We start from the raw sequence: 12,623 nt of genomic DNA on the forward strand, positions 1-12,623 counted from the left end.
TATTTTATTTCAAAAGTTCACCAAACCTAGAACCAATTTTTTCAAAAACCAAACCAAACTGATTAAAGAAAAGAATCTAATGGGTCCAAACTATGGTGAATCGGTTGATTTGGTAAACCAAACCGAAACTCTAAGCAGTAAGGCTGCTCGGTTAAATATTTTATTTAAAAAGTTCACCAAACCTAGAACCAATTTCTTCAAAAACCAAACCAAACTATTAAAGAAAAGAATCTAATGGGTCCAAATCGGTTAATTTGGTAAACCAAACCGAAACTCTAAGCAGTAAGGCTGTTCATAGGCTTGGTTTGGTTTAGTTTTGGCCAAAAACCAAAACGAATTGAACCATTCAGTTTACTCATAACTAGGACCTGATCGGTTTTTAAGGAGCTCGGTTTAGTTCGGTTTAATTTTCGATTTGGTTTGGTTTGGTTAAGGTCTAGATCAGGTTTCAATGCACTTATTTAATTTTTTTCCCCTTTTTTACCTTTTCATAATGGTGTTATATATTAAAATTAAATCTAATTCTTTTTGGCTCCTTTTTTCATAAGTAGAGGTATAAAAATATAATAAGATTTCAATGTAATAACAATAATTAATCATAAAAATTGATATGAGTTTTTAACATTAAAATTATTTAAAATTATGCATTTCCATTCAAGTCATTTGAAAATGTTTATCCATGTATCTATATTTCAATAAATAATAAAAAATTTATTATACAGAATTTAAAACAAAATGCTTCTTATAGATAAATTGAATACTGAGGCTTCTAAGTTATAAATAATTAAATGATGATCATAACATAATTATTATAATTATTTAATATTATGCATTTTCATTCAAATTCTTTAAAAATATTTATCTATTACTATAAAAAATTGAAAATAAAATGCTTCTTATGAATAAATGGTTATATATTTTATAAATAAATAAATAATATTTTTCAATTAAGTTTGGCTTGGTTTGATTCAGTTTTTAATACTTAAAATTAAATTTAAATCAAACCAATTAATTTTTATATTATAAAAATTAAAACAGACTTGATTATTATTTAATTTTAATTGATTTTTTTAAGTTTGGGTTGCTTCATGTCGATTCTTTCAATTTGGATTGGTTTTGACGTCCTGACTACTGTTGTCATTTCCCAAATCAACTGTGCCGTCATTAGCCCTGAGTTTTGTTTTGTTGTTGTTAGGATGGGTTGAGAGTATGGGTTTGGGCTCTAGTGTTCTTTAGTTGGCGCCAGCGGAGCGATATTTTTAGAATTCTTGTATCGATCCCTATTGTTCTATCTCTCATTCTGAAGTTTGTTAGGTTTGTAATTCTTATCTCTCTTTTCATTACTTGATTCTTATTATTGGTGATTTTGGTACCCCCTTTTCCTCTTTGTGTTTAACTGAAAGGAAAAAGGATTACTGAATTCTTTCACTTTTGCTCAATTTTTTTCTCTGTTTATTTTTCTTGTATGGTGATTGATTTGAATTATTGGTTGAAGGGTTGAAGATGAGTATTTGTACATCAGGTACGGCTTGATATTCAATTCCCTTTTATTGCTTTCGCTAGGTTTTCTTTTGTCGGAGTGTCAGCCACTCCTACTGTCAATTCTGGATCTTGTGAGCTATTTGCTTCTAATTTTATGTATCGTTTTCCCCCCTGTTTTCTTATCGAGCCTAGGTCAGTTTTCTGATGTGGATTTATGGGAAATATTTGATAGAGAAGCACTTGAACGAGGAGATTATACATTAGGGGAAATATAACGGGAACTTCATAAAGAATTCTCAGGAAGGTGGGACGCTGTTATGAGTTTTAGAGAACAGGGCCTACGGATTTGAGAAAACAAGACGCCATTTGCACAATTTTTGATCCACTAGAAATATCTATCGAGGATAAAAGAGTTCTGACAATTTTGAATTACTGTCTGTTTCCTCCAGCCTTTTTATCTTTTAACTGCATAACATCCTTTCTTTTTTAATATATCCCCTTGATATTTCTCGAAAATGTCACATTCTTGTTTTATCAATGTGGATAATCCTTCTAAAGTAATCTGAAATTTTTTCAACCAGTCAGAATTGTTTTTGAATTGGTTGATCTATTTATTGAAATATGTTGACCAGGTTATATATTTCCAATCTCCAACGAGGGACATTATTTTGCAATTATTTGTGAATAAGTTATACATGCTAGAGTGTAAGGCTGTATGCCATTTATATTTACTTTTGTTACAGAATTTATTATTTTTAATCTGTCAATTATTTGTTCATAAAATGGTCGCTTGATTTTCATGGCATCTTCTCTTGATGCTTTTGGTTCTTTTTTTAATTTGTCCTTTTCATTATCTTTTCCTAAAAAATTTATGCATGGAAAATTTAGTTAAAGTGTCTACTCTTTACAAAAGAGTTATTTTGCTTAAACTCTTGACAGCAACCAGCCGCAGATACTCTGCTGCATGTAGGTGCCTCTCCTCTTGGATCTTTAATCCCACTAAAAGCAAGCTCTTTCGCTCACTTTCTAGAATTTCTTCCAAGTGTTTCTCCTCCTCACCTCTAACTCATGGTCATGCCTCTGCCTACAAGAGTACCATGAACCTGTTGAGCAGACTTAGGTTTGGGAGCACAAGGGCTCCTGAGAATTTGGACTCTTCAATAGCTCAATATCCAGATGATGATGAATGTGCACCAGGCCAGCAGTTTGCACAGTTCGGTGCTGGCTGCTTTTGGGGTGTTGAGTTGGCCTTTCAGAGGGTGCCTGGTGTGACTAATACAGAAGTTGGTTACAGCCAGGGATTCATACATAATCCAAGTTATGAGGATGTCTGTTCTGGGACCACAAATCACTCAGAGGTTGTTAGGGTCCAATATGATCTCAAAGAATGTAGGTATGACACTTTGCTTGATGTCTTCTGGGTGAGGCATGATCCTACAATGTTGTATCGGCAGGTATGCACAGAGCTCTTGGTTTATGTTAAGAAAATCATGTTTGATGAAATTGGTTTGGTAACATATATTCTTTATTTTCCAAGAATTTAAATTACAACATATTATATAAAACAGGTTCTTTTTTGGTTACAAGTGAGGCATTGATGGACCCACAAATTGTGGGACCAAGATGTCAATGAGTTATGGCAAGAAAATGAAGATAAAAGAAAATATGGAAGGGGCAATGATTGTGCTAACAGTTAGTGTGATGGCCAGAGGAAGAGAGATGGAATTGCCAATTGGGTGCTACGATGAATTGTTGCACAGGATGTAATGGGATAAGTGGGGAGGGAGAAAGGGGGGGGGGAGGGGGGAGTACTGCTAAAGAGAGGTTTTTTAAAGTGATTGTTTTTGAGGGAGAGACTCTAGGCTCTGAAAGGTAGGGAACTAGTGAGTTTGTACATGTAAGTTTTCTGTTACTTTCTCCTATTTTCTTTGTAAGTTTTCTGGTTAGACCTACACTTGGCCAGATTTTCGTTGGTTTTAGTTGATATTTGAGCTTGAGCTGCCCAGGCATCCATTTCTTTTTGGTAAACATGTCAATTTATTAATTAGAAATGGAAAATACAAAGGTTACTCCCAAATTTTTGCTGGTCTTAAGTCTGGACGTAAATGTCTATTGTCTGCTGAATTAAATGTTTAGTTGTGACTTATGTCTCATTTAGAACTGATTAAGTTTTCTTCAAAACTTAAAACAGTTCTAGATAAATGAAACCCCCTGAAGCTACAAGTGAGGCATCTATATTTCTTATGTCTGGACTTAAATGTCTATTGTCTGGTGACTTAAACGTCTTAATTGTAGCTTTTGGTTTATTTAGAGCTGTTTAAATTTTGTTCAATTTTATATTGTGTTTTCCCCTCTACAATAGACTTGTGTTAGGTGATATTACTCGTTTCTATTTGTAGCATTTGAGGGTTTCATTTTGGTTAATAGATCATTTCTGATTGAAATATCTTCTTGTGTTGTTTTATAATAACACTTTATGTTCTGATTTTCATGTACATGGCAGAAACTTTTGGGAGAACATTCTTTGTGTTTAGTTCTTTCACTACTTACTTTTCTAGCTCTTTTTTATCCTACCAATTGCATTGGGGGGATGTTTTCATTATATTCAACAATTCTTTTGCTTGAGAATACAGATATGTAATATTGAATATGTCAAATGACTATGAATCTTGACCTTCTGTTGCTCTTGGCCAGGATTTGTTATGATTACTTAGATTATAGTTAGGGTGGGAAAAAAATAGAGAGTTTACTGAATCACTAGAAAATGATTGAAAGCGAACCATTTAATTATTCTGAGCTTTAGTTTTTGTGAAGTTCAGCTGATGCCTCGTGTCTCTAGCCCTCTGTTTCTCTTAGTGCATGTTTAGTATACAGAAAAGTGTTTTCTAGAAAGAAAATGTGATAAGTGCAGCTCTCATTTCTTTTCTAGAAAGTACTTTTCTACCTACCAAACATTGCATTAGTTCCCCTGTGATTGAAGGTGTCTATTTTTTGCAATTCTATAGTTCATCCCAACTGCTTACTTCGTTTTTGGTTTTTTTAGGGCTTTGAATTACTGGCCAAAATTGGATCTCAAATTTATTTATGATATACGAAACCACATACACATGACTGATAAATTACGGTAGCGCGGTTTTGTTAATTCTAAATATGACACTGCCTCCCAATATAAAGTCCAACTCAGCGCATCTTATCCCCTGCTTAGTACAGGTAATGGCCCAAACCTATGAAGTTTGAGATTGGCTCAAGCGTAGGGCCTCTATGATGAGCCTATTACATACATGGAGAACCCCGTTCCTCAAATACTGCTTTTGCTGTTCCTATTTTTGTGGGCTCCTCTTGCTTCTCTTCCTCTCTCTGTTCCTCTAACCTGGGCATGTATGGGTGTTGAAATCGACTATCTGGTGACAATTGTAATCTTTACATAGTTCAGTGTAGCTACAGAAAACATGATTCCTTTCCTGACACTTAGCCCACCTAGCAGTTGTAAGTACCCATGGACACAGACACAGGCATGGTAACATGACAAAATTTGAAGTGTTCATATGTAATTTAAATTGTTAAATCATCACTAACCAAAGTTGATGTGAATGATAGAGGCTCTCGTCACTATCATTGAAGCCTGTAATACATGTGTGATGGAGACTCAGTTGCTTCTTTGAAGTGCCTGTACTTCACAGTTTAATATTAACAGTATGTTTTTTCACGTGACAGGGAAATGATGTGGGAACTCAGTACAGATCTGGAATCTACTATTATACAGAAGAACAAGAGAAGGCAGCTAGAGAGTCTCTGGAACAGCGGCAGAAGCGGTTGAGCCGGAAGATCGTTACAGAGATACTTCCGGCCAAGAAGTTTTATCGTGCAGAAGAATATCATCAGCAGTACCTGGAGAAAGGTGGGAGATTTGGTTGCAAGCAATCTGCTGCTAAGGGGTGCAATGATCCAATCCGATGTTATGGCTAAGATTATGAGGTTTTTGGGGGGCGAGAGAGAGAGAGAGAGAGAGAGCATCAGAGCATAAGAATGACCAGTTTTGGCTCCCTTAATGTGATGATTTGAATCTGAATGTCGTTGCTTCTCTCTTTGTTCTCCTGTTTGCCTTTGATATTGTACAGTAGATCTGTTTGGTATATCGTTACTTGTGTTGAGCCATATGAATCTTGTACATGATTTTCTATATCGGGTGTGTAAAAATTTTCCAAGCCACTTTTCCCCGCACAAAATTATCATAAATAACAAATATCACTTTAAAAAAATTGTTGTATATGAACTTCCATCTTGCAAGTACTATATCAGTCGTAAATAATTGAAATGGTTTCATATTTTATTGTGTTTAAGCATAAGCTTAGGATAGCAAAGATGAGGAGGTTAAGATGGATGTATGAGCATACATATACAGATAAAATTTAAAATGAGTATATATGAAAAAAAGTGAGTAACAATTATTGGAGAAAAATGATATAAAATTATTTAAAATGATTTAAACATGTAGAACAAAAATTGAAGGAGGTACTAGTGAGGTGAGTGAATGTATAATTTTAGTCTTGTTAATAGGGGTTATGGAAGGTCAGAGAGAATACTGATAGGAGTTGTTGATTCAAATCTCAGTTAATAACATTCTTAAAAATTTGGTAAATGATATAGTATGATAGTGTTGTACAATTTCTATAGTCAATTTCATCTAGTAAAATGAGGTTTATTATTTTTCTTCTTGTATATTTATTGTATTTGAGATTTTATATCTCGAATTATTATCAAAAACGCATATATCAATAAAAAATGGCATTGCTTTTTCTTAGTTAATCAAGGTGTATTGTTCTATTTTTTTTTTTAATAGCCTTATGATCATTTTTATTGCAACTAGCCAAAGAAAAAAAAGTATTTGACCCAAAATAAAAGGCATGATAAAAAAACTAGATTATTTTCTTAAATTCAACTTGACTATAACTTTATTTGATAATCAAATGGTAACATTATATTAAAAATAATTTCATGTAATCTCACCCACATTTTCTGATCTTTTCAACTTTTCTTCACTACATTAGTTGATTTATTCTGAAAAAAATTGAAAGATACTTACATTATTTGTTACATCTATGCTAGTTCATTTTCGAAACAATGTTGAATACACAGTTCCTAGTGTAAACTGAAACCAATAGCTTTAGTTTTTTTTTTTTTAAACACTTTTCAATATCTTTGATGTCATATATTTTTTCATTCTATATAATTGAAATGCTTTCACGTTTATTGTGTTTATTTATGATTTTTCTTCTTCTTGAAACATGATTGAAAACATATATCAATTAAAAAAATAACTATAACATTGTTTTCTTTTTCTATTTAATTAAGATGTATTGTTTCTTATTATTTTAATAGTTTTGCGTTCATTTTTTATTGCAATGCAACAAAAGTAAAAAAAAAAAAAGGAATCATACAAATCAAATTGTTATAATACTTGACTATAACAACCTTAGTTGATAATCAAATTGTTATAATACTCGCAATATTTGGAATATTTGTGTTAGTTTATTCTAAAATGCTGTTCAAAACATAGTCCTTAAGGAAAAATGAAAACTAGTAGCTTTTTTTATTTATTTATTTTTACTCTTTTCAATATCTTTGATGTCATCTATAGTTTCATGGTATGTAATTAAAATGATTTTCATGTGTATCGTGTTTGTTTGAGATTTTTTTCTTTTTGAAACATTACTGAAAGCACATATATCAATAAAAAAAAAACGCTTGCATTGTTTTCTTTTTCTATTTAATTAAGGTGTCCTGTTCTTTACTTCTCTTCATCTTAATTGTTTTGCGTTAATTTTTATTGCACCTAAAAAAAATGCATCACAAAAAATAAACTATTTCTTTCTTTCCGGTTCAACTTGACTGTAACTTTATTTGATAACCAAACTGTAAGAATATTTAAAAAAATAATTTAATATAATCCCACTAACATTTTCTACTACTTTCAACTTCTTTCACTACATTCATTGGTTTATTGTTTTTTAAAAAATATAAAAGATAGTCACGTTATTTGTTATGTTTGTGTCAGTTAATTCTGAAATATGGTTGAAAATATAGTTCTCAAGATAAACTGAAACCAATAACGTTATTTTATTTTCACTTTTTCTAATGTTTTTTATACTATCTATTATTTCATTCAATGTAAGTGAAATGGTTTCACGCGTTTATTATCTTTGTTTAAGATTTTTCTTATTCTTTGAAATATAAGTGAATCGGAGTATAGGCGACTGTGCGAAGTGAATCGGAGGAGAGGCGACGGCATGACGGGAATCGGAGGAAAGAGGTGATGGAGCAATGCAAGTTAAAGGTGAGAGGCGAGCATTTGATAAACAAAGATGTCCTAATCGACGTGGTGGTGGATTGGAGAGATTAGCGCTTCGTTTGCTGAGCGAATGGTAGAATGGGTGTGTGGTGCGAATAAGTGACCTAAGCGTGCAACAATGTCATATTAGACTAATTAAATTATTATTAATCTTAACTTATTATTATAATATTTAATAAATTAATTATAATTATATTTAAATAAATTTATAGAATTAGATTTGACCAAGTGATTAAGGCGTCGAATTTCTTATCCAGTACAATTCAAAAAAATAATTTAATTTTTTAATTTTGGAGGATCAGTTTTTAATCAAGCTGGATAGTATCGGACCGTCTCGGATCAGACAAGAATGAAGGACTTATGTACAGCCCTATTGAAAAGTACGCATGTATCAAATAAAAAAAATTATTATGATTTTTCTATTTAATTAATGTGTGTTGTTCTTATATATATATATATATATATATATATAAACAAAGCAACACCAAAGACCGCGCCCTCCTTATAGCCCGTGACCAAGACCCGTCAAGTCGGAGAGTATTCTCAAATTCTTTTATTTTATTAGTTCTACTGCGTCTATTTTTGTTGCAACTCAATTAAAAAAGTAAGAAGAAAGACATGATTAAAAACTAGATGTTTGGATCAAAAAAGCTTTTCGGCCGAACCAGTTAATAAAGGGCCTAAAATGAAAAATTATACGGACAAGCCCAACTAATAAGTTCCTAAAGGGCTAGACTCTCAAAGCATAAGTAGTTCACAGTGAGTGGCAACCAGGCCCTTGCCATATACGCGCCTTCCTAAGAAGCTCGGAGCACTCACTAAAACATGTTCCCTTGTCATGGAGTGCTTGATTCTTGTAGAACGTGCAAGTGGTTATGGCTCCATTTAGGCTAGCAAATTTCAAATTTACATATGGAGCAACTGCCTAATCATATAAAAAGGTAGAATACACATAGCGAGAGTTCTCTATTCAACTCATGAAAAAAAATTACCAATACAACAGACTCTCAATCAAACCAAAATTCTTGCCTTGTGCGATCCTCACTTCTAATATAGGCTTTCTATATTTATTACCTTGCTTCTCACTTCGTTCATTAGAACTTTTGTATCACTTAGACTATATTCACTCCCTATTAGTGAATGGTTACTTCCTTGCAATCATTATCATATTCTAGGACTCTTAAAAGTTTAGACACTCCAAGGAAATTATAGTAAAGGACCTTGAGAATCTACAATCACTGATTCAAAGATACATTGAGAACAAAGCTCCTTTGGCATGCTTGGTTTACACAAGGAGTACAATGCTCCAAAATCAAGCCAACAATCTTATTTTAGCATTCTTAATGGGACTGGTTTGCCAAAGCCATGCCCAAGACACACACCTGATCTGATTCATTGACACCATTACATCTTGATGAGCCCTTATTTGGAAAGCGGTGACCAAGACACACTTGATCTTGTTTGTCATAACCAAGACGCTAAGATTTAGAAAGTGGTGTTGTGGGTGCAGTATGCAAACCTACTTCATCATGTCCCAAGGATGAAAGAGGGAGAAAGGATTCCCAACATTTAATTCATTAATACCATTAGATCTTGATGAGCCCTTATCCACTTGTGTGCAAAGCCATCAACTACAGAAAAGGATTTCTAAATAGGCCATAAAGAGCCTTTAGAAAAAATTGAGTGGCAAGCTAAACAAATAAAAAAGACTTTTAAGGACTTTGCCTGATGCTATGAATAAGACTCAAAGGAGAGCTGATAAAGAAGCTATTTTCCCCACTCAACAGATATAGAAAGTGGAAGAAGAGGATAGAGCCTAAACTGCTAAAACAAAAGAGTGGGACAAAAGACTTTTAAGATTTACTAACATTTACAACATTTTCAACATATACACACCTAAATCTGAGCCCTTGATTTATTTCGCTACATAAATATACAATTGGGCAAAGATTTCACAAAATCACTATTCAAAGTAGGCATACAACCATATGACAACTTATCCACACATAAATACCCAAGAATTCAGTTCATTACACTATCCTCTAAGTTCACATGGCTTCAACAACTCTAAACAGGCCTAGACTCTTTTCCTTTGCCCTAATCATTGCTCTATCTTGTAAAAATATAACCACGGGGGTAAGATAAAAATCTCAGTAATAAAATAACTCACTTATATTGACTATCACATGCACTTATATAAAAGTAAAGCATAATATAATATACCATTTAATATAATATATCACATATTTCATTTCAAATATCACTCATATCAAACATTTCATCACTTTTACACTTGTTTCACCACTTTTCTCCACTTTTACAGCATATAGCAATATATAGCATTATGTAGCATGATTACTACCGACTGAATCTCTAAATCAACTTGATACGAAATCATAGGCTCGCTTTAGACCAATATACACACTTATTGGCCCTGAGCTCACCCTTAATGGTAGAATCCCAGCCAAAGGTGTTTTATCTCACTTTTGGACTATGGTTTCTTCCAATACATACAATGGAGTGTCAATGACTCCAACATTATGTCACACAAATACTAAGGAGTCCTAAATCTCTAACACCATACCTCAATAGGCACTAAAGAGATCTTTTTCAACACCACACCTTGAAAGGCACTAAGGAGGTATAATTCTCCAACACTGTACCCCGTCAAGTACTAAGGAGAATATGCCATATAGTTTTATCACCACCTCTCTACTCGAGTGAACTCCCACTTCTATGATTATGCTTTTCGAACCATTTATAAGTTCTCAATCACTACTTTATGTATTTTCTCACACACAATATGTAACATTTGCCCCAAGTGTTATTCAAAAATCACATAATTTAAATAAACTAAGTGTGGTTAAGGAGTTGATTTTAAAACTAACTTAGAAAAAAAATCATTTAAATCACTAAACAAATACACCATCACAAAATAAACATTTAAAACCTTTAGAAAAATTCATAGGTTCTACCTATAGTGCACGAAAGTGTAACATCCCGAAAATTTTAAGACCCAAGTTTAATTTAAAATAAAATATCTATAATTAAATTAAAATTAAGAATAATTTGATAGAGGTTAAAAGTTAAAATTTTACTCAGCAAAAGTTTGGTTTTATTTAATTTTTAACTATGAAAAAAATTACCAATAGGCTTTGATATTATAATAAGAAATGTTGGCCCTGTCTTGTAATTTTTTCCAAAATGTTAGATAAGCTTTTTAAAGAGAAACACACACAGAAACAAAAAAGGAAAGAAGGAAAAGAAACGCACGAATGAAGAGAAGAGGAGATAGTGGAGAGAGGGGAAAGAGAAAGAAGTTAGAGCTTAAATTTGGGAGGCTTTGCGACCGTTGCGAACTCAGTTACATGATAGGTAAACTTTCTAGTTCAATTCTCTTCCTTCCCTCTTGGTTTTATTAAATTTTTGGAAGATGAAATTTTTAAATTTTGATCCCAAAGGCTTTTTTCTTATAAGCTTTGATTTTCTTGGGTTCTAGAGAGGTTGTTTTGAGTTTCTATATGGTAGTCTAATGTTTTGAGTGGGTAATTGGATGAAAAAGGGAGTTTTAGGAAAAAATCAAACCCCAAGGGATTGGGTTTTTCTCTTTAATGATTTAAACCTATTGATTGGGTTATAATTATGCTATTTGAAGCCAATAAAATTTAAATTAAGCTTTGATTTTCATTATAAGGGTTAATTATGAAAGTCGGTAACACTAAGTGGAGGTTTTTGGTTGATTAAAAATTGTACGGTTTGAAAATTAGCCTAATGGTGGCTAATAAATGATTTTGATAGTTAAGTGGTAATATGAGAATAGTTGGTTTAATATTTGGATCATTGAGATGGATTATGGCTCATTGACCCAAGTTGTGTGGTATGAGTTATAGTATTCTTTTATGCTATTTGCCATGAAAAGTGATGTGGATCGCTTATGTGCTGTAGGGAATAGTTGGTGGAACTTATTGAGAAGTTAAAGAACAAGCCAAGTTTTATTTTGTATAAGGGGAGCCCTTTTGGTACCAAAGGGTTGAGGTAACAGGGGAATTTATATTTTTTATTACTTTGTTTAGCTATTTTTGAGTAGATAATATTATCTAGCATGCATTACATGTTTTAAACAATTGAATATAAATAAAATATGTTTTAGAAGGGTTTATAGGGTATTGCTTTAATAGTAATGCATCTATGTTTACTATCTATTTAATAATGATGTTGCTTATGAAAATAAGATTATTAGCATGCATTGTGATCATAAAAAAAAAATAAAGAGTTGTACTTAGGGAAGTGCTACTAGGTTTGGTACCTTAAATAGGCTAAGGAACCACTTAAGGGATGAATTATGAGTGTTATACTACCTTGAGTGTCAAAGTGGTTAATACTTAAGAAAGGTGGAAAAAGGTAAGAGGCATGATCTTAATGGAAGTTCACCAATGGAGAGATGTGGTCTTGTGATATTCTATGGTTCACTATCAATACTCAGTGTTACCCATCGTATTGTGGGCTTAGTACATTAAAGTGGTTAGTGGATTGAGTGTTCGACCCCTCTAAGCAAGAGAGGGAATCCGGCATATAAAGTGAGGTTGAGTGCCTAGGTCAAGGTAGCCCTCACATGGAGAGTAAGTTGAGCTGGCTCTAGGAGGGAGTTAGCTTTGACTGCTTAGGATTCACGTTGAAGGAGCATAGGCAGTTTGGTGGATCAGATCATGCCTTGGTTTATATGTTATACCTGTGGAGGTACAGTGGGTACAAGGTTTACCTACAAGCTAAAGAGTGTCAGGGGGTATTTTGT

At 32.9% G+C, this 12,623-nt stretch overlaps 1 protein-coding gene across 6 annotated transcripts; it reads left to right on the plus strand.

Moving 5' to 3' along the window:
• The first annotated feature begins 1,157 nt into the window (after positions 1–1,157).
• LOC129303010 (peptide methionine sulfoxide reductase-like) lies at positions 1,158–5,687 on the plus strand. 6 transcript variants are annotated; one of them, XM_054941989.1, is made up of 5 exons: positions 1,160–1,314; positions 1,496–1,522; positions 1,675–1,916; positions 2,422–2,936; positions 5,197–5,687. In XM_054941989.1, the coding sequence occupies exons 4-5, from the start codon at positions 2,580–2,582 to the stop codon at positions 5,446–5,448; spliced, it is 609 nt and encodes a 202-aa protein (XP_054797964.1). In that variant the 5' UTR covers positions 1,160–1,314; positions 1,496–1,522; positions 1,675–1,916; positions 2,422–2,579; the 3' UTR covers positions 5,449–5,687. The 6 variants fall into 6 exon arrangements, with proteins under 6 accessions (XP_054797963.1, XP_054797964.1, XP_054797965.1 ...); XM_054941990.1 differs by having other exon boundaries at positions 1,675–1,786; XM_054941991.1 differs by having other exon boundaries at positions 1,715–1,916.
• Positions 5,688–12,623: the final 6,936 nt, after the last annotated feature.

The sequence above is a fragment of the Prosopis cineraria genome, unplaced genomic scaffold, assembly GCF_029017545.1.
Source record: "Prosopis cineraria cultivar Desert tree isolate PC_DT_omini unplaced genomic scaffold, ASM2901754v1 PC2, whole genome shotgun sequence".
NCBI lineage: Eukaryota > Viridiplantae > Streptophyta > Magnoliopsida > Fabales > Fabaceae > Prosopis > Prosopis cineraria.

Bases quoted from the DNA above. Each gene is read 5' to 3' on its own strand.
- LOC129303010 (XM_054941987.1), top strand. From the start codon at position 2,298: ATGCTTTTGGTTCTTTTTTTAATTTGTCCTTTTCATTATCTTTTCCTA. The intron at 2,937-5,196 runs GTATGCACAGAG...TTCACGTGACAG, and splicing joins CTACAATGTTGTATCGGCAG to GGAAATGATGTGGGAACTCA.